Source organism: Chenopodium album, chromosome 1, assembly GCF_948465745.1.
Source record: "Chenopodium album chromosome 1, dcCheAlbu1.1, whole genome shotgun sequence".
NCBI lineage: Eukaryota > Viridiplantae > Streptophyta > Magnoliopsida > Caryophyllales > Amaranthaceae > Chenopodium > Chenopodium album.
The window spans coordinates 12,858,687-12,880,197 of NC_137834.1; the positions used below are offsets into that span (position 1 = coordinate 12,858,687).

General features: G+C 35.8%; 2 protein-coding genes and 1 long non-coding RNA gene across 3 annotated transcripts; 1 reads left to right on the forward strand and 2 right to left on the reverse strand.

Moving 5' to 3' along the window:
- The first annotated feature begins 440 nt into the window (after positions 1-440).
- Positions 441-6,458, forward strand: LOC145564400 (hydroxyproline O-galactosyltransferase GALT6-like). The gene is made up of 7 exons (XM_081624740.1): positions 441-1,176; positions 3,674-3,906; positions 4,304-4,594; positions 4,676-4,804; positions 4,890-5,063; positions 5,429-5,536; positions 5,630-6,458. Exons 1-7 carry the CDS (start codon positions 441-443, stop codon positions 5,834-5,836), a joined length of 1,878 nt encoding a protein of 625 aa, XP_081480866.1. The 3' UTR covers positions 5,837-6,458.
- An 844-nt stretch (positions 6,459-7,302) lies between these two features.
- On the reverse strand, positions 7,303-8,815 carry LOC145564502 (uncharacterized). The gene is made up of 3 exons (XM_081624825.1): positions 8,178-8,815; positions 7,682-8,083; positions 7,303-7,535 (listed from the first exon to the last, which is right to left on the reverse strand). The coding sequence occupies exons 1-3, from the start codon at positions 8,605-8,607 to the stop codon at positions 7,483-7,485; spliced, it is 885 nt and encodes a 294-aa protein (XP_081480951.1). The 5' UTR covers positions 8,608-8,815; the 3' UTR covers positions 7,303-7,482.
- Positions 8,816-15,286: 6,471 nt separating this feature from the next.
- On the reverse strand, positions 15,287-16,796 carry LOC145564612 (uncharacterized). Its single transcript, XR_014094874.1, has 4 exons — positions 16,677-16,796; positions 16,518-16,579; positions 15,920-16,057; positions 15,287-15,421 (listed from the first exon to the last, which is right to left on the reverse strand). It is a non-coding gene; the product is annotated as an uncharacterized LOC145564612 (long non-coding RNA).
- Positions 16,797-21,511: the final 4,715 nt, after the last annotated feature.

Genomic DNA, 21,511 nt, shown 5'->3' on the forward strand with positions numbered 1-21,511 from the left:
AAATCGATTATTACCTCGCCCTTGTGGCTCTCTAAACACCAAAAAATATCACTAAAATTATGAAACCATATCTTCCAAATATGCAAACATGTCTAATTATTTTTTACCAAAGCATAAAATAAAAGCTCCAATATAACGCATTGTTTATTGTTGAATCTTTTTTGATTCAATTAAAGAGATCCTAGTAACTCCAACATATTAAAAAAATAATAATAACAATAATTAAAAAAAAAAAAAAACCCATCTTAATTGGTCTCATTACTATATTTGCTCTTAAAACTGCCACCAAATATATAAGACTGCATGAAACATCCTAAAATTAAGAAAAATTAAGAAAATTTAAAAAATTCCACCCAAAATTCCACCCAAAATTCATTCTCTAGTTTCTCTCTCTTCTCTCAATTCTTGATTTTTTTTAGAGAGAGAAAGTCAGTGAGATGATGAAGAGGGCGAGTCACAACAACTACAAGGTTGACTCGGTGGTAATAGTGAGTCGACTCAGGTCACTTCATCTTTTAATGGTTTTAGTTTTCGTCTATTTTTTCTTAATGACAACTCAATTCCCAGTTCTTTTCCGTTTCTTGGGTAATCAACACGATTTTCCGACCCGTTTCGTAGACGATTCAACCCGACCCGATAAACCGACTCGAATCCTCTCCCGGTTGGATTTCAGAGCTCGGGATTGCGATAATAGCTCTATTTACAAAACTGCCATGCAAGCGTGGGTCGTGGGGTCAGAATTATGGGCCCAATTGAAGGAAAAGCCCAAGGAGGAGGCCCATGCGGCAGTGAGTCCAGGTAACGAAACGGCGGCGTTTAGGTGTCCGGAGAAAGTGTCAGTTACAGAGTTAGAGTTTGATGGGATGGTGGGCCTGCCTTGTGGGCTGACGATTGGGTCACATGTGACGGTGGTGGGCCAGCCCAAAAAGGCCCACAAAGAGAAGGAGCCGAAAATATCGTTGGGGAAGGATGTGATGGTGTCGCAGTTTATGGTGGAGTTGAGGAAAGAGAGAGTGGTTCGAGGGGAGGAGGCGGCGAGGTTTCTGCATTTTAATCCGAGGATTAAAGGGGATTGGAGTGATAAACCGGTTATTGAGATGAATCATTGTTATCGAGGTCAGTGGGGTAATGCCGTCCGTTGCGAAGGTTGGCGTTCGCCTTTTAATGAAGAAACTGGTATTGTTGCTTATTTAATGTTTGTTGTATGTTATTCTCTCGATATTTATTTATTTTTGACGTACTCAATATTTATTTGTTCTTTTTATTTGGAATTATTTTTTATAAAATAAATAAATAAATAAATTACTCGTAATAACATGAACGGAAACAATGGAGAGGGGTACTTCCTGCCAAAATAGGAAGTGTAAGACTTATTAAAACACGTTAAAATTTGGTAATTGTAACACTTAAAAAAACACAGAGGGAGTAAATACAATAATTTAACATAATTTAAGTTTGAAATTAGACCTAACTCGACCACATCAAATCCAATTTGTTTTTTTTACACCTCCCCGCTACTATAATCTAAAGTTATAGATTGATATTGACATTTTGTTTGTTACAACTACAACTCTAGAAGTATATACTCTTCGTCTTATATGTAATGTGTTACCCCCGGGCACTCGGAATATAGTTTTATTATGAGATTTGTGAGGGTAGAGATGATAGGGTAATTGCCGAGATTTGTGAATAATGGTGACACTAGTGTGATTCAAAATTAAATATTACGAGACCCGTGGAATTTAGGAAATGCTATTCTTAACAATATACATAGACATTGTACCGTACTCAAAATAAATAGTCGAGTGAGAATTTTGTTGTGCTTTTTCTTTATTTATTACGGGTCCAACAATTAAAGAATATTAGTACGTAATCGAGTAATTAATTTATATAATTCTGTTAGTGATAGCTTATTTATAGTATCTATAACTTGCGCTACTTTGTTTTGTTATGTTCTAAAAGAAATATTGTTTTTTTTTGGTGCACTGTTCTGAAAGAAACATTGTCACCCCGTGTCATATGGATCATATAACTTGTTATTGTTGAAAGAAAGGTGCCAAGGGTAAAACTAATTATTCTATTTTTCCAAGATATTTATTTAATGTTTTCTTGTTAATGTTTTTTTTTAATGTCTAGTAAAATCAATGTTAGCATTTACCAAGAGTGGATGAAATTACAAGTGAAATGTCTTCGATCAAAAGACTTGGTGACTTCATTAGGGATTGGTGTGAGTTTAGAAAAGGAAATGGTAGCAATCTATAATTGTTTTAGTTTCGTTTGCACTAAATTAAGAGAGTAAAAGTGAGTGGTCTTTCGGTGGACATGTTAACTTGTAATTTAATTTCAGTTGGATAAAAATGAGAAAATTTATGTTGATCTCAGAGATTAACCTAGGCTCGATAAAAATTGGTTGATGTGAATAAGGTCTAAATGGTTGTTTTGTTAAACATGGGAATCATCTCTTCCTAGGATTGTAGATTGTAATGCCCTTCTTGGGATATATTTTTACTGCTCCGTGACTCCGTATCATTCTATGGATTATTTAATTGTCTAAATCTTTTTGCAAATAAGTCCTATTTGAGCTCTTGCTAGGGTAATGTGGGAAAGTTTTAATTTTAATTCTGGTTGTACTAAAAATAAATTGGGGTTACTATTTTAAAACAGTAGGTCAATTTGAATTACAGTATTAGATTTTTTCGAAGGTTTGGTACGTCTTTAGTAAAATGATTATTGTATTATACACATGGTTTCTGGAGATCAAACTTTGTTTTCTAATTTCGTTTGAAAGCATGGTAATTAATATGATTTTAAAAGTACTTTCTTAATAATCATAGAAACTCTATTCACTAATTTTAGCTGAAGCAAGCTAATGATAGAGACTAGAGGCAAGATACATGCCTGCATGGAAGAATATGAACTAGAAATCTTGGTTGTTGATGTGGAAAGAAGGCTAAGAATATCAGAGTAGTATTTTAGACGTATAAAACCATTGATCGGAATTAACAACTAAGCTTATGCTTTTAAATCAATGATTCCATTAACAAGCTATTAGAGCAGAGTTGTCCTGTTACGGCTGAGGTTTCATCTATATGATAGAACTTTAATTTAAGAGTTTGTTTCTTAATGAATGAGATACTATTTTTTTTTTTTTTTTTTTTTTTTTTTTTGGGGTAATTGGATACTAATTGACTAATTGTATTAGTGTAATATTGCCCATTTGGCCATACTTCTCAAAACTCTTTAAAAATAAAAAATAAAAAAAAAAAAAAATCATCTCATACATTGGACTTGTGGGGTTTGTGCTTTAGCTGATAACAGTACAGATTAGAAGTGCTGTACTGGAAATTTTAAATACAGTTTTAAATAAGTACATGCCATACCTAGCTTTATGTGATGCAAGCATAAACACAGAAGTTGGGTCTTGTGGTTCGCTTGACTGTCTAATTGAACACCTATTGAAAATGGAGTCTTCTTATATGCATCCATAAAGGTATGGTAAATCAGGTGTTACATTGATGATCTGTGTTAGAGTTTTGGTGGGGATTGTTTGCATATATATGATGTTAGTCCGCTATTCATTTGTTAGCAGTCCTTAGCACTTAGTAGAGACCTAATTTCCTTAAATTCTGTGTGTTTGTTCTTCACTTGGCTGATTGCTGGATATTTTTTGCAGTCGATGGACGGGTAAAATGTGAGAAATGGATCCGTGATGATGCTAATGATTTCGAAGAGTCAAAGGCTAGTTTGTGGTTGGACAGGTTGATGGGGCGGAGGAAAAAGATCGATTTGGACTGGCCTTTTCCTTTCTTAGAAGAGAAGTTCTTTGTTCTTACCATCACTGCGGGCTTGGAAGGTTATCATATTAGCGTTAATGGGCGGCATCTAACCTCATTTGCTTATCGGAATGTAAGCATTATGTTAAAATAGCTTCCAGTGCCAAAATTGATATAATTACCTCTCTTTGCATGTTTACCTGTTTCCGAAACATTTTGGTAGAGATGCTCGATTGCTCACAGAAATTAGAAGAAACCTAATTTTTTTTTAAAATCAAAGCTTTAGCTACCAATGATCATTTTAGCTTCGTATGAATCTCGATTTTTTTTGGTATAAAAATTGTTATTGAGCTTTTTGTAAACTTACAGATGTAAACATGTTATTTTATATCCCTACTAAAGACCTCTCCATGTTGCTTGCAATTTTTTTTTAAAAAAAATTGGTTAGCATTTTTACAATTATCAATTTCCCCATTTTCTTTCCAGTGCATTACACACAATAACTTACTGAATTGTGCTTGCATTTACAGGGTTTTGACTTAGAAGATGCCATGATACTACGCGTGTATGGGGATGTTGATGTACATTCTGCATTTGCTGCTTCTTTGCCCACTTCACATCCTAGTGTCGCTCCTGAGAGGCACCTTGAGATGTCTTCTGAGTGGAAGGCTCGACCACTTCCTTATGAACCCGTTGATCTTTTTATTGGTGTAATTTCTGCTGGAGACCATTTTGCTGAACGTATGGCGGTCCGTAAATCCTGGATGCAACATTACTTGGTTAAATCTTCAATTGTTGTAGCTCGCTTCTTCGTAGCACTGGTAAGAGGCAATTGATAACCATGTTTTATGTTTGATCCTTATATTCCAAGAGAGTGATCCTTGACATCAAACTATTGGCAGCATGAAAGAGATACTATAAATGTGGAGTTGAGGAAAGAAGCTGAGTTTTTTGGCGACATCATCATTGTTCCATACCTAGACAATTATGATCTTGTTGTTTTGAAGACTTTAGCTATTTGTGAATACGGGGTAAGAACATGTATATTGTTTGTTAATCATTTGATTGAAAGTTGCCAAAACATATTGACAGTTTACTTTTTTATTTTCTTTGCAGGTAAATTTCTTGTCAACAAAATATATCATGAAATGCGATGATGATACCTTTGTAAGGGTAGACGCTGTGATTGAGGAAGCACGACGAGTTAACAGTGGGAAGAGCCTTTATGTTGGAAAAATTAATTACTATCACACCCCACTACGGACTGGTAAATGGGCAGTTACATATGAGGTAAAAGGAACTATCAGAGGTCATGAATCATGACTGGCTATTAGGTATTTTCATATGTTTGCATAATGGCTGTATGAAGCCTGTTGCGAGTTCATTTCAAAAAATTAGTCAATCATGTTTACTAAAAGTGGCCAGTCATCCGGATTAACCCGAGCCCACCCGACTTAGCCAAGTTCAGGGCCTTGCTTATCTAGTCTGCCCCTGGTTCCCAGTTTGACCAGCCTACTGGCCACCTCTACATTTGATGTAGCTTCTTATTATTTCAGGGTTGTATAGTTGGTTACTTTTATTGAGAGCTGGAAGTTGCATAGACCAGTTTTTTCACTGCTGTGTTTCTAAAACTTCTTTCTTGTGTAATGTTTCAGGAATGGCCTGGCGAAATTTATCCACCATATGCTGATGGACCTGGATATATTGTGTCTTCAGACATTGCCCGTTTTATTGTGACAGAGTATCGAAAGGACAGATTGAGAGTATGTCAAATATCCTATCCATGTCTCTAAGTCTCTAACCAGTATTAGACAATTTTTTGAATAAAATCAGTAATTTTGCATGTTGCATTGTAGTTGTTCAAGATGGAAGATGTGAGCATGGGGATGTGGGTAGAGAAGTTCAACAGTTCAAGACCTGTGGAGTATCTGCACAACTCGCATTTCCACCAGTCCGGCTGCTTCGATGATTATTATACTGCACACTATCAATCTCCTAAACAACTGATCTGTTTGTGGGAAAGACTACAAAGTGAAGGAAAACCCATATGCTGCAACCTGTAACATTTATACTAGCTAGACCAGTTTGACAATATTTATCCTCTCTTATGATTTGGAGGATTTAGCTATTAGGAAAAGTGACACAAAGAGGTTTTGACTTGTAGATAGCTTATACTTGTGTAATCATCATGAACATGATGAAAGGTGGCCTGGCGCGTAGCACTGAGCCTACAATGTATACAAGGAATTTTCTTTTTTTATTGGGAACTTCATATAAATTACTCTAAATTTGAGAAATTATACATGATTTTCTTCATACAAATTCATCCTGGTGAATGATATACAATAAGTTTACGCATTCACAAGTTCAATTTTTTGCCTACAGTAAGAGTATACAGCTTTGCTATCATAATATTTGCTGATGATATAGGTAAAGAACGAAGGCACACGTACATTTTAAGCATATTTGACGGTGTGAATTAAAGACTGGAGCTCTCATCTTGCCAGTTCAAGGTACGAATATTCTCCAATTTATCCTGTTTTTGAAGCTGGTACTTCATGTGCATTCAATCAGAAGTTTTAGCAATGAATATTTTATTGCAACAACATAAGATTAAACTCAGACTATGAGATGATACCCTACACTTGGCTTTTTCTTCCTCGAATTCTGCATGTTTTCAGGGTAGTTATGCCCTACAACCTCATAAAAATGTGCATGATAAAGCGTTTTATATATAGTCAATAGAATAGAACTCTTATGTTAATCACTCTGCTGTTTCTGAATCATTAGTTTAGGAAAAGCTTTCTTTTACCTCTGTCTAGGAGCTCCGATCCCGTTGAAGTGGGAGATAAAAAGCAAAGATTCTTGTGTGAGAAAAGTGATTCTTTCTAATCTAGTGGCTTTAAAGAAGGAATCATATTCTTGATGAAATAATTTTCTAGAAAATCCACTAAACCTCCAAACTTGTACTTTCCAACTGTGTTTTTCGCCATTTATTGTAAGCTGATTATCGTGATCATTATCCCTGTCTATCCTCTAATAATTCTCTCTTTTCTTAACTCTTCTTTTTCATGTCCAATCTGTCTGATTAATATATGCTAGTGCTGGCCCCTTTTGTCGCCTGTTGCTTCTGGACGTGTCAAACGGAATGGTTTAGTCGAGTCCTAATCTGTTTTTATTTTTTTTAGCTACTCAGGCTGGTTTTATATCAGTGTTTTAGCCAATTCCATATCGAATATTGATTAACATTTAGCAAGGTCTGTGGGATTCAGATCAGATCCGGGCAGGTTCATGTCAAGGCTTCCGAGGGGCTCAATTTTTATTTTTTTCACCCCAATGTGTCTGTTTAAATAACGTAATATGCTAGTTCTTGCACATTGTCAGTCCGTCCATCAAATCATAAATGAGACATGTTCTGCATCCCATCTGGTGTCAGTAGATTAAAATCCCAATATTGAACGATAGATAATTAATGAATGAACATGGAGGAGTCAACAGTTAGTGACATATATACACAGAGAACAACACATTGGAGAAACTGTTATATTTATTTGCATTTTCATATATTACAATTACCTGTCTTAATAAAACAAAAACAAACAAAAACATTGCAAAATCTAAAGAAGTTAAAGAGTACAAAAAGAAAGGGAAGAGAACACTGGTGTTTGATCTGGTTCTTTTGTCTGTCATTTTGCTGTGATATTGTATTTTACAGCGAAATCGATAGCAGGAGTAGCAAAACAGAATAGAAGATCAAGGTTCCTGTAAAAACAGCCAAAGATGACAATTAGAAAAAGTCAAATCCTAATTATTATACACTAACCATATAATTAGACAAAAAGAAATAAAAAGACTAAGAAGCATGTGCTTTACTTGCATCAAGAGAAATCTTTATGAAAAATGATTACCTTTGATCCAAGGAGCATTCCTTAGCCCAGAATTCCAAGAATTTTGAAAGTAACAATCAGTAGAAGTGTTCACTCCACTTGGACAATTACACACAAAAGTGTTGTAAATTCCGGTGTATGCACAAGCCCCGTTACTCTTCTCACAGTTGCTACAATAAACCGGGTAGTCGTTCTTCACGTTGAACTTGTACTTCAATGCTACCCCGTACTTCCATACTTCTGGATTCGCTTCCTGATCTTCAAAGCTGTAAATCGCGGTGTATGCCTTACACTGTGCCTTCTGTAGGTTCATCTCGAAGGCAGGCCCCAGATCCACAGGTGCGTACACGCAGCATGTGTTGATCGGGACGTTCAGCTGACTGATAGGCTGGCAGGAGTAGAGCGAGCTGCAGAGAGGGGTACCTATTCGCAGTGATGAAATATGTTTAGAGTAATAATTTTGTACAAGTATAATAATGGAAAGGCTTGAACACTTTGAACTGATATATTACTGTACCTGCATTATCACACTGAGGGACATTCGAAGTGTTTCCATTGATAGCGCCTTTATATATAGGGGATGAATCCAGTGAGCAGTCCAGCAGTGCGAAGACACTGCTGTCGTCAAAAGAGAATGGGGCATCCCAATCAAGGCTGAACCCTTTGCTAGGCTGAGTACAGAAACAGGTGGACATAGTTGGGTCAGAGACATAGAGTACCTGTTTGTTATAGTCGATGTTGGTGACAGGGTAGGAGCCGGTGTGGGTGATGAAGGAAAGTTGTCTTTGGTTGCATGTAACATGTTTAGTGAACCTAGGGTCACCACACCCCGGACCACCCCCGAAGGGGTAACGTAGGGGGATGTCACCGCAGAAGCGTTGGCATACTTGGGAGTGGACGAGGGGGACGAGGAAGAGGAGGAATAGAGGGAGGTGTTTTAGGTTCATGGTTAAGAAATGAAGGTGTGAATGGGAAGTGTTGGTTGATTAGTGTGAGGGTGGTTTTTGTATTGGAAAGTGTGAGGCAAGTGAAGTAAGGAAAGACCAATGTGGAGAGTTTTTTTTTTAATGGGAAGGAATTGGATTCACCTTTGATAGTATTAGTATGTGGTAGATGCCGTCTTTCTCTCTGTTTCCATGCTTCTAACTGCCTTTTTCTACCTCTTTACTAGCCGACTAAAATGAGGAATTTATTGCTTTTAGTGTTTCACAAGTCACCATTATCCTATTGTGTAATTTTTTTTGTTTAGTACTTGGTATATTTTTAAGCAAGTACTTTTAAGGTTATAACAATTGACTGTTTGAGTCATGAGATGCCACAATCCCGAGAAGATGTGTGAAAAGGCATGACCAAATCACACTTCTATCCCTAGAAGATGGAATACCGGTAGGCAAACAAATCGTTTAGATCCAGACCGGGCTCTCGAAAGCTCATGTGACCTCGAAAGATGGCGAATGAGAGTAAGGAAGGGACAACTCAAGTGGTTGGAACTCTCCTTCCAATTTCAAGAGATCTTGGGATCGATTCTCATCATCCTTGCTTGTGGCTCTCTAAACATTAAATAAAAAAATGGTGTATTAGATCGAAATCTTGCAGAAATCAACTTGGTATGGACTAGTAAACAAGGCTACATGAAATTCAGGGGAAAAGGGTAGAAATAAATAAATAAAAAACTTAACTTTTAAAGTGCCCTTAATGAAGATTGATCTCACAAATTTTAGGTTGTATGATGCGACCCTTACCATTAGACGAGGTATTAGTTTTAGGCCTATCAAAATAGAGAATTGGACTTCGAGCTGTAGCAAGAATAATTTCCATTATGCACCAAATACAAGTCATACAAGATGGTGGTTCTAATTTTTGAGTTAGGGGAAGTAAACTAATTATTCCTTGAAATTCCTCAAACAAAGTTAAGGGGTATTTATGTAAAATGCATTCTAGTGGCAATAGCTGCGCTCTTGGTCCACGGCCATGGTCCATTTGTATTGCTTTACTTTGGGGATTGGATTTTGGGCACAATGTAGTTACTTCCATAGTTCCATATGTATACGATTTTTGGAAAGTTCTTTTCTGCCAGTAACATATTCTACTGCTTTCGGTTAATCTAAATGTTCAAAAAGAAATTCCAATTCTAAAAATTAAAATTTATTTAGATCCTTAGATGAGAAAAGTCACATACCCTAGTCAGTAATCAGTAATCAGTATTCCGTATTATACAACTATTATCATACCTTAATGTTGATTTTTGATTCCTTGTGATATAGGGAAATCCCGTTTCGTAACATATAATAGACGATGAATTAGATGATGTATATAATGAATTTAAATGTAACTACATAAAATCTCATGTTTGTGCTCGTATAGTAATTTCATTATAACTATCAATCATTTTATTGATTTTATGAATTCACTCTATGATTTCTGTTGGGTTAGTGTGGTCCGAATTTCATAACCCAATTTATTTCATCTCAAGTATTGTAGAAAACTCTCCTTCATTGAGATTTTGATGGAGAATTGTGGAATAATCTAAAAAAGGGTGATGGGAGGCGTGATAGACCGCTAGGGCTGTACACCGGTCAAAAACTGGACCGGACCTGACCCGGACCTGAATGGACCGGGACATGAATCCTTGATTTTTAAGGACCGGAGACCGGATCTGAATCAATAGGTCCGATTCCGGTCCAAACCTGAAAAATCAGGTCCGGTCCGAGTTTGGACCTGAATAGACCTGATTAATGATTTTTTTTTCCTTTTTTTGCTAACCTGTTTAGACCTGTTTGGACCTGTTATGGACTTGTTTTGACCTGTTTGGACCTATTTAGACTTATTAAATAAAAAAAATAACTTTACCGGTTTCAGGTCCGGACTTGAAAATTCCGGGTTTTACTGGGACGGGACCTGAAACCTGGAATCCTCGAATTCCGAGGACCGGACCTAAATCTACAGGTTATCAGGCCCGCTCCCAACAGGTCCGGGACAGTTTTTGTACACCCCTATAGACCGCTACCCGGTATGGTCCATACCAAGGGACAAAAATAGTATAAAATCAATAATAACATTATAAAATTAATAATAGTAGTATAATACAAAAATACGCTCTTTTCTTTTTCCCTCTTTCTTCATTGAAAATCTCGTTGGAATAATAACAGTATAGAATAAAAAATAACATTATAAAATCAACAATAATAGTATATTTATCAATAATAACAGTACAAACAAAAAAAAGTAGTTGGTATGTACTATACCTGGCAGTGGGCTATAGCTACTCTAATGGTCATGAAGACTCTAGACTTGTGTGGAGTATTTAAAGAACATGTTTGTAGAAGTTTCTACACACTTCTTTCACCTCCATAAATCATGTATAGAAATAATTAAGGTGTTGGGCATCATTTAATTTGAGGAAGTATCCACCTACATGGCTACATATCCTCCAATACTCCGATACCCTCATACACTCTATGAGTATCTCTCCATACATTATTTATGTCCAATAATATAGTTTCTGTTTTCTTTTTGAATAACCAAAATATTCTTCCTATTTCTATTTTTAAATAATAGGTAAAGACTATTTTACTGTATTTTTTTTTTATATAATTTTATTCATTGTACTTCCTAATTTGTCTATGATTATATATTATGGGACGGAGCGGAGTATCATTGAGTGAATTTAAAATTCAAGTCGAATAACATGTTATTTGGAAATGAAATCACATACTTACCCAATATACTTAACATTGTCACTACTTATTATCTTCTATCAAATAGGGCTGTGCACCGGTCCAAAACTGGATCGAAACCCGAAATTGATTTTTTTGTGGACCAGGACCGGACAACCGGTCTGGGTTCCGGTCCAGACCTGTTTATTCCGGTCCAATCCGATTTTGGACCAGAATGGACCGGTTATATTCTTTTCTCTCTCTCTCTCTCTCTCTTTTTTTTTTTTTTTTTTTTTTTTTTTTTTTTTTTTCGCATTTTAGTATCTTAATAAATACATACATTTTTAACGTTTTGTTTTTGTTTGTGTGCTTTCCTATTTTGCACCTAAAATTTATAAATTACAAGTTTTGTACCTAATTTTTTTTAAAATTTAAACAAAATTTTTAAAATTTTAACCCAAAAAATTACAAAAATACATTTTCCGGTCTGGATCGAAATATTCCGGTTTTTACTCGGACCGAAAACCCGAAATAGCCAATTTGTGAGGACCGAAAATCGACCCGAAATCCCTAGGTCCGGTCCAGGTCGGCTTTCCGGTCCAAGTCGGCTTTCCACTCCAAGTCTATTTCTGCACACCCCTAAATGAGCATGTAGTCAACACTCCATACTAATCTTACTAAGATATAGTGCCTGGGATGAATACTAAAAGTTGTGTGCTTTTACCATCTCATTAGAAAATAGTGCAATAAATAAATAAATAAATATAAATATAAATATAAATATATATATAATAGGGGAGGGATACGGTGAGAATAGGTTCTTATGTGAGAACATTTCTAATATATGAGAACAAATCTAAGCCTTAGGATCAAACGATCTCAACGGCTCTAATAAAACCAAACTTTTCATCAATATACTTGTTAATCAGAAAAACAGAGTGAAGAAACTACGAGCTTCAATTTCAATGAGATTCAAGGATTTCGAACACAATTCCGTTCGATTTTTGTCATATTTCAGCAATAGCAAGAATCAACAAGCTTCATAGATTATTCGGGTAAATAATCAACAAAAGTTCTGTTAGATTTTTCCTTAATTTTTGTCAGTAATTTTCGAATTTCATGGTTTAAATGTTGGATTTTTGTTATAATTTTAGTAATGAGTGATCTTAATTTAGTATTTTCGTTAAAATTTACAGATTTGATGTTCTAATTTTCGATTTTAGTGTTCTGGAAAATTTTAGTGTTCTTATGCGATTTTTCGATTTTTTGCTGCGATTTTGTTCGATTTACTATATGATTTTGTTTGATTATGTTTGCTGCAATTTTAATTCTTATGATTTTGTTTGCTGCGATTTTGTTCGATTTTCGATTATGTTTGCTTTATGTTTGATTATGTTCCATTTTCATCAAGCATTTGTTTGCTTTATGTTTGATTATGTGGAGTGCTTTTTTCTTTGATGTGGAATTTATTAAACTTAATTGCTTGGATTGAATTTATTTTTGCAGGTTCATTATATTAGATTGACAATTATGGATGAACAAGCAAATAATGAAGCAGTTTTTTTTTTATTTTTTTATTTTTTTTATTTTTTTTTTATAAACTTGGATGTTTTTATGTACAACATGTTCCAAAATCGTAGAACATGGTTGAAAATTTTAGAACATGTGTGTATAAAATTGGAACATGTGTGTATAAAATTAGAACATGTTGGTAGGAAAACAACGAAAAGTAATAAATGAGAATGTTGATGAGTGAAATTTGATAAATAATTTGGATCATTTGATTTTAGAACAAATGAGTAAAATTTTGGAACATGTTTTGATTTTTCTAATGGGATGTCTAAAATCATGTGTTCTAAATATTTGATCATATGTTCTAAAGTTTTAGTCTAATGTTCCAAATTATGCTGTAAATAATTAATTAAACTTTAGTCTTAAATCTATGCTCTAAATAATGTCTTCTGTTCTGATTTAATCATGTGTTCTAAATATTAAATCATATGTTCTAAAATTTTATTCATTTGTTCTAAATTTTTTTTAACTTGTTAAAATTACTTTTGTGCAGAAATAATTAACAACAACGAACAACTTGATTATGTTTCTAATGCCAATGCAAGTGTGCCAACTACTCCTACAGTAGTACCTATATTAACTCCCGGAGGAACAAAAGAATGGTTTCCTATGTGCCGCAATGAGTTAAAACCTGCAATAGGAATGAAATTTAATAGTGTTGATGAGGGTGTTGAATTTTATAAATCATATGCACTTGCTGCTGGTTTTAACACTAGGAAGTCTACCAGTAAAAGGCATACAGAGAAAAAATTGGCATTCCAATATGTCTTATGCAACAAACAGGGTTTCAAGGAGAAGAAAAAGCCTATTGTTGAGAGTATTCTAAATGATAAAGAAGGACAAAGCAAGGAAGGCAAGATTTCAATAACAAGAAAAAGATTAGTCACTCGTGTTGGGTGCAAAGCTTTTATGTTGTAAAATTTATTTTTAATGTTATAAAGTTTTAGTCTAATGGTCCAAATTATGTTTTATAAACTCATTACCTTTATGCTCTAAATAATTAAGTAAACTTCAGCCTTAAATCTATTCTCTAAATAATGTCTTCTGTTCTGAGTTAATCACGTGTTCTAAATATTAAATCATATGTTCTAAATATTTAATCACGTGTTCTAAATTTTTACTCATATGTTCTAAATATTTAATCACGTGTTCTAAATAGGTACTGCTATATTTCGTGTGTAATGAAATTTGATCTTCTTGTTCTAAACAAGTGCAACATGGCATTTACTCCATTTACAAGGGTTGATCATCACAAGAGTTGCATCACTTTTGCGGCTGGTTTCATAGCAAAGGAAGATATTGAATCATTTGAGTGGTTGTTCAAAACATGATTGTGTTAGTTTGGCAGAGGGCGATGATGAAGATATCAAAGACCTTGTGATTAATCTTCAATGATTGAGGCTGAATTTGGAAGCTAAGAGGAATGCAAGAAGTAATGTTGAAAATAATGCTACTAGCATATGTTGTGGGGAATTGAGTCACCATGATATTCAAAATTATCCAAAGAAAGTTAGATAATACTTAATGATTTTAGAACATTTTTTTGAATCTGTGTATTGAATAACACTTTTTTTTGTAGTATAAAAATGATTATAGTTTGAATTTAATACATATACTTCGTATGTATTGAAGTTTAGAACATATGACTAAAAATTTAGAACATATGAGTTATAATAAGTAATCATGTGTGTTGTATATTTCCGTTGCGATTTCAAAATTTTAATTTAGACCATATGATTAAAATTTATCACTTAAATTCTTAGTTCTTGAATACATAAGTACTATTTTTTAATTCATGATATGTGTTTTGTATGTTTTCGATGGGATTTCAAAATTAAAAATTTAGACCATAATGATTTAAATTAGTGGGAGGGTGTGCTGCATGACTTTAAATTTCATTCAGATGTATTTGGGTGGGAGGATATGAGTAAAAAAATGGAATATATGAGTTTTAATATAAAAAATATGAGTTATAATTTAAAACATATATAAACATATAATTTAGAACATAAGGCTAAAATTTTAGAACATATGAGTAATAATTTAGAACAAATTTATAAAAATTTAGAACTTATGGGCTTATGGGTAAAAAATTAGAACATATGACTAATATTTTACAATAACATGCTATATTTTTGTTCTAAGGGGATTTCTAAATAGCAATTTAGAACATAAAAATTTATATAACATTATATATTTTCACATTAATATTTATAGCATATGGATAAAAATTTGGAACATATGAGTATTAATATATAATAAATTGTATTTTTATATTCTTGCATGCATAACAATTAAGTAGATCACAAGAAAGACAAGACAAGCTTATATATTCGAACACAACCTTTTAGAAAAATAGTTTTAGTATAATTATACTATATAAAATTCCACATGCTATTTCTAAAATTTTATTACAAATTATTTTCTTTCGCCATTTCCGTGATCTTGAAGTAATCTCATGATGTAGCTCATTTTCCTTGTGTGATAATATTTTAGCACAAAAATCCACCCTCAATTTCTTCATTTGATCGATCTGCAATATAATAAGATAAAATCATTAGACTTTGGTATCCGCTATCCCATTTTTTAATTTACATCATTATAAAAAAAAAAAAATAGATTTACACAACTTACATGATTCAATTAAATCTGCTACTTACATTATACAATTTGGAACTTATGAGTTTAAATTTAGAACATATGTATAAAAATTTAGAACATATGTACAAAAATTTAGAACATATGGGTAAAAAATTTAGACATATATAAAGTTGTAGCAAAAATTAACAATTGAACTAGAATGTATATATACTGCATACTCAACAAAATTCTAGTAGAAAACATAAAATGTGAGTAAAATAAGAATTAAAATTAGAATTGAATTAAATTTAGAACATACAAGTAAAGTTTTGGAACAAATGAGTAAAATTTAATCTCAAAAAAAAAAAAAAAAAAAAAACATATGAGTAAAATTTTAGAACACATCTAACATTTATAAAAAATTGAACAATATCCATGGATGATAACCAACCTTTGAATTTGATCATTGTTTATAGCTTCTAGTAAAGATGACTCCACAATTGGACTTCTAGACCACTGATCATCAATTTTTACAGCTTCATCATCACCATCACTTTTTTTCTTTTTGACAAGTGCTTCATCACCATCTCTATTTGAAAAAAAAAAAGTATGTTAGAAGCTTAAAACAGAGATTAAAAACAAGGTTACACTTGCTAATCTAAGCTAAGATAGTCAAAACAACAATATTGATTTACATAATCATACACGCAACATGCAGTTAAATTTCAGCTTGACATTTTATCGAATAGGTTATGAGCATCTAAAAGTGATTTCTAAATTTGCAAAAAATCAAACATCAAGAATACTATTGCAGATTATAAACAATGATGATAATGAAGAAGAGAGAGAAATACATCATAATCATATTATTGATCCATTAAATCCAATAAGTAAACATCCCAAAATAAACAATCAATTTCCTATAAAGTAACAGATTGAAGAGCATAGCTTTAGAGCACCAATATTATTATCCTTCAATTTAAATTGATACTACCAAAATTCACATAAAAACAAAGTAAAATGCCCAAAATCAATAAATTGATACTTACATCCTTCGTTCATAAGTAGTAATAGCTTAGATTGAATCCATTTGATGAAGAATTTGCGATTTCTAGGGTTTCAACAAAATCACAAAAACCTTATTCAATACAAAAATTTGAACATTGAAGCCAAATATCAAAGGAAAAATAGTTAAAAACAGCAAATACCTAACAATATTTGTAGATTCAAGTCGAAATTCAAAGATATCTTAGCATTAAGATCGATCAAACCAGTGTTCGTTCAGAAATTTTTGGGGAAAGAAGAGAGAGAAAGGGAAGAGCTGGTTCAATTTCTTGAGAGAGAAAAAGCTGGACAATTTTTTTTAATTTTTCTTGTATACAATCTAAAATTTACAATATTGCCATTATTTTGACCAGGGTAGATGTGGAGCGTTGAATCTTGTTTGATCCAATGGTAATAAATTATTCTCACATATAAAGTGTTCTCATATAAGAGAGGTGTTCTCACATGAGCCTTATATATATATATATATATATATATATATATATATATATATATATATATATATATATATATTCGAAAATTTGGGGTCTAGATCCAAAGACATCAATGAAGGTTGACAAACTATTTACAAAATCAATATTAATTTGTACTATACATCTATTATAACATGTGATTACTAGTTTACCACTTGTATTAAACATAAATTAATAATTGTTTTTTGGATTTTTCTTTTATCGGAACGATTTCCATAAAAATTGTTGAATTGTAAATTAATTCCCTATTTGCGTCGGTTTAAAAACTAATTCCCATAATATTGTCCACGTAGGATTGGAAAAAGGTTTGGTTTTTTTTTTTTAACAAAGAACCGCTAATGGTGATAGCGGTTCTATACTTGTTATAAAACCGCTAACGTCGTTAGCGGTTCTTATATTAAGTTTTAACTTGTGAAGTTTTCTTATACAAGAACCGCTAACGACATTAGCGGTTTTATAAGTATAGAACCGCTATTTTGCAAAAAAAAAAAAAAAAAAAAAAAAAAAAGTTCTACCAAATCTACGTGGACAATATTGTGGGAATAAGTTTTTAAACCAACGCAAATAGGGAATTAATTTACAATTCAACAATTTTTAGGGAAATCTTCCTCTTTTATTGTGTTTCCCAGTTTCTCGATTTAATTGACCAAAAACTTTTCAATTCCCTCCGTCCCTTAATACAAAGTCTCATTTCCTTTTTAGGTAAACCAAAATACATTACCCCTTTCTATTAAAAGGTTGTATTTTTTGACATTGTTACCCTCTTTTTGATGAGTTGTCATATTTTTTCCTTATTTTTTTTGCACTTTCTGAACATTTTCTCTTACGATCTCCTTAATTCTCAACTATATATTTTATATTTCTCTCTATCTCTGTCTAACCCCACATGCACATATGTACTTTTAATTAGGGGTGAGCATGGGACGGGTACCCGTACCGTTAGTACTAACGGTTCGGGTACTCGATAACAAAAATTCACTAAAAGTGATACCCATAACCGGAACCGATAAGTTCGGGTACCCGGATTTTTGGATCGGTTATCGGGTACCCAATAAGATATCCAATAATGATAATTAAACTTAATTATGTAGTTATTATGATATAATTTACAACTATTTAAAAACAATACCTGTTTCGGGGGTTTTTGTCCCTCGGGAGAGTTACAACACTGAAACTGGATTCAACTGAGGATGCCTGTACCTGCAAAGCAAACGGACCGCCGGATGGTCGGTGGTCCGCCTCCGAAGATCAAGTCAGTAAATGTTCAGAGATAAAACGTGCGGAAGTAAGGTTATCTGCTTGGATTCCAAGCTCAGGTAAAGTGCTGTGTGTTCCTTGAAAACGACAGCTCTGTGGTAAGTGACGTATTGTCTCGTATTGTGTGTCAAAAATTCTCTCTTTTTTCGTGTGTCTTTTTTTGTGTATATGTGTCGTCATAAATGACGTAAGGTCCCTATTTATAGGGAAAAGTGTGCCCTCCTAGGATCTGGTGACCTAGGAGTTAGGTCACGCCGTTTTGCGGTGCCTCGGGATTTGGGCCTTAGAAGGCCGCCATCCCAGGGCCAATACCTGAGTGACACGTGTCACTGTACCCAAAAGGATTCTGAAGCACCTTTTGGGTGACACGTGTCGCCGACTGAATGGTCCCTGCTGGACCTTCAGTCCACGTAGGACGGAGAAGAGTCCACCCTCCACGTGTCATCATTCCATAGATCCAAATGGCACCTATATGGAGGACACGTGGCGCTTTCTGGTTGGGCTACCTGGCCGGGTATAAAAATACCCAAATCATTTGCCCCTCACAGGGGACACGTGCATTGCACGTGACTCCTGTGACAGGTGTCAGTATCTGAGTGGTCAGATTTCAAAAATTACTAGAGGGAAAAATTAGGGTTTTTACCCCCCTATAAATAGTAAGGTTTGACCCCCCCTTTGGATTCACACCTTGACGAATCTCTAGAGAATCTTGGACTTTTTGACTTAAGGAATCTCAAAATTCCCTAAGCGTTTTTCAAGCATCCGACACTCGGCCAACAGTCCGACCGTTCTTTAGTCAACCAGGCGTCTTTCTCCCTTCTTCTAAAGGTAACGCCTGTATTTTCTTTTTACTCTTCATTTTTTCTTTGTTTTCGAAAAGATGGCTCCCCAATTGCATGCGGCACGGCGTAGGATAGTGATCAGCCGGTCACCGGGGACGGCTGAATCTAGAACTAGCAGTGCCGAATGCTTGGCCAAAGACCCTGCTTTGCGAACTTCTCCGAATCCGACCGTTTCCGTGTCTGTGCAGGACACTATGGCCAGAATCAAAAGAACAGCAAGGCAGTGTAGCTCCGATGGAGTTTTCTACCATTCGGATGGGTCGACTGTTTTTTCAGACGGCTCAATAAGAGTGCCTCGAAGTGAGCTGTCGGAACACCCTGACAGCCCTTCCTATCTTCCTCCTACCCCCACTTATTACCATTCGCCCACATCCAGTGGGACTTCCAGTGATGGAATCCTGAGGGAGGCGGATGAAGAATATCAACCCGGGCCTTCTGGACAGGCGCCGGAAGAGAGTCTAGGGGAGGACCCCGCTGGCACCAGTCGGTGGTCCCCTAGCTCTGATGAGAGCTCTGATGACGAGTCGGCCTCGTCATCTTCTTCAGAGAATGCCTCCGTAACTTCAGAGGAGGCTAGATCAAACATAGATTCTGCCAGAGAGTCCCTGGCAGTGGATAGGGGGGAAAGCTGGGCCGAGCCGAGTGCTTCCAGGCGCTTGGAGAGAGCCCCCTACTATCAGCATGTTCCGCCAGGCAGGCGGAGCGCCATGACATCCGGCCTTGCCAATTTTAGGCGCAAGGTCGTTCTAGGCTATGGCTACACTTTGTCGGTCCCTAACGAGGGCGACACCATAACCTGGCCGAGCCTGGCCAGCTATCAAGACAAAGCATTCGGCTGCTATGAAGCGGCCTTCCAGGCTGGCCTCCGCTTCCCTCTCCATCCGGCCGTGGAGAGGATCTTGGACGGATACCAACTGGGTATCTGGCAACTTGTACCCAACTCCTGGATCAATATTCTGGGGTACGTTGCCGCCTGTGAGATGCTACAGGTGGAGGCGAGCTTTGAAGCGTTCGCCCACATGCACTATCTGAGCAGGGCGCCTGCTAGGGGCGGTGAAGGCTGGTACACCTTGACCACTTGCAAGGGGTACATGATGGCTGTTGGCAAAGAGAACAAGTGGAAAGACTGGAGGACTAAGTTTTACATAGTCAAGTCTGCCGACAGCCGCCTGAACCAAAAGTATAACAGGTGGAATAAGGATCCACCTCTCCTAGCAGGCAAAAGCGCATTGCCGCCTATTCCCAGGCGGGCAAAGGAGGATATCATGGACGCGGGGTTGTTTACCGTGTCCGTGTGGACGAATGATGAGGGGGACAAGGAGGTCACCCCTCAATGTTATCTCCCTTTGTACAAGTGGTTTGAAGAAGGGACATTCTTAGCCGCCTGTGGGCTAAGTTCTGAGATGCCGAGAGGTAGTCGGCCGTCTGTTTTATATGCAATTTACTTTTGCTTTTCAGTACTTGTTTAATGATGCTAATCACTTGTTCATTTTTGCAGACAAAGCAATGGAAAAGCTCTCGGCCACAAGGAAGCTGGCTGTATCTGCTGCTCGATACAGGTCGAATGTCCTAAACAGGGCAGAAGTAACCACTCACACCAAAGTGGACGAACAGAAAACTGGCGGCACCTCCAAGGTAGAAAATTGTTATACTTTCATTTCTGACCAATATTAAATTTGCCCGAATGATTTCTAACTTGCGTTTATCTTGTGTTGATGTAGGGTGCGCCTTCCAAATCTCCTTCAAAACCATCCGACCCTAAAATCCAAAAGACTAGGGCGGGTGATGTGAGCGCATCCGGCAAGGGCGGCCGGAAGCACATTGCTCATAGGCCCAAGAAGGGCCCAGACGCCTCTTCTCTCGAAGCTGAAAAGGAGATCAGCAAACCGGATGCCCAGAGGGCATCGAAGGGTGGCTTTAAGCAACCCACCACTGCTGTCGGCTCAGCAGGAGAGAAGAGGAGCCTGGGGAGAGAGGAGGAACAGAAGGACGACGGTAAAATCCATTCGCCTCTATTGCTCTTTCATTTAGATGTACTTGAGTTATTTTTTCTAACTTTCTCTCCTTCTCAGTTCCTGTGCAGAGGCCGACTGTTGTCCAGATGGCCAAGTCCATGCTGAGGGCGGTTGATCCTGACGACAAGGCGTTTGTCAGAGGAGTCGGCACCCTTGACTTGGATGGCATCTTGGGGAACCTCTGCGAGGTATGAGTCTTAGCTCAAGCAATTTTTTATTAAGCATTATTTCTTTTTCCGCCTGGTTTTAACCATTCGGCTCTTTTGCAGGCCATGCTGCGCGTCCAAGGGCTCAGGCAACCCCTCAAGGAGAAATCCAAAGAGGTAACAGTAGCTAAAGCTCGGGCCGAGTCTGCCTTGGATCGAGCTCAATTTGATATTGCTCAGAATGA

Coding starts and splice junctions, on each gene's coding strand:
- LOC145564400 (XM_081624740.1), top strand. CDS start 441: ATGAAGAGGGCGAGTCACAACAACTACAAGGTTGACTCGGTGGTAATA. Junction 1,177..3,673: donor GCCTTTTAATGAAGAAACTG/GTATTGTTGCTT, acceptor TATTTTTTGCAG/TCGATGGACGGGTAAAATGT. Junction 5,537..5,629: donor ATCGAAAGGACAGATTGAGA/GTATGTCAAATA, acceptor GTTGCATTGTAG/TTGTTCAAGATGGAAGATGT.
- LOC145564502 (XM_081624825.1), bottom strand. CDS start 8,607: ATGAACCTAAAACACCTCCCTCTATTCCTCCTCTTCCTCGTCCCCCTC. Junction 8,084..8,177: donor CCCTCAGTGTGATAATGCAG/GTACAGTAATAT, acceptor CACTGCGAATAG/GTACCCCTCTCTGCAGCTCG. Junction 7,536..7,681: donor GAATGCTCCTTGGATCAAAG/GTAATCATTTTT, acceptor CTGTTTTTACAG/GAACCTTGATCTTCTATTCT.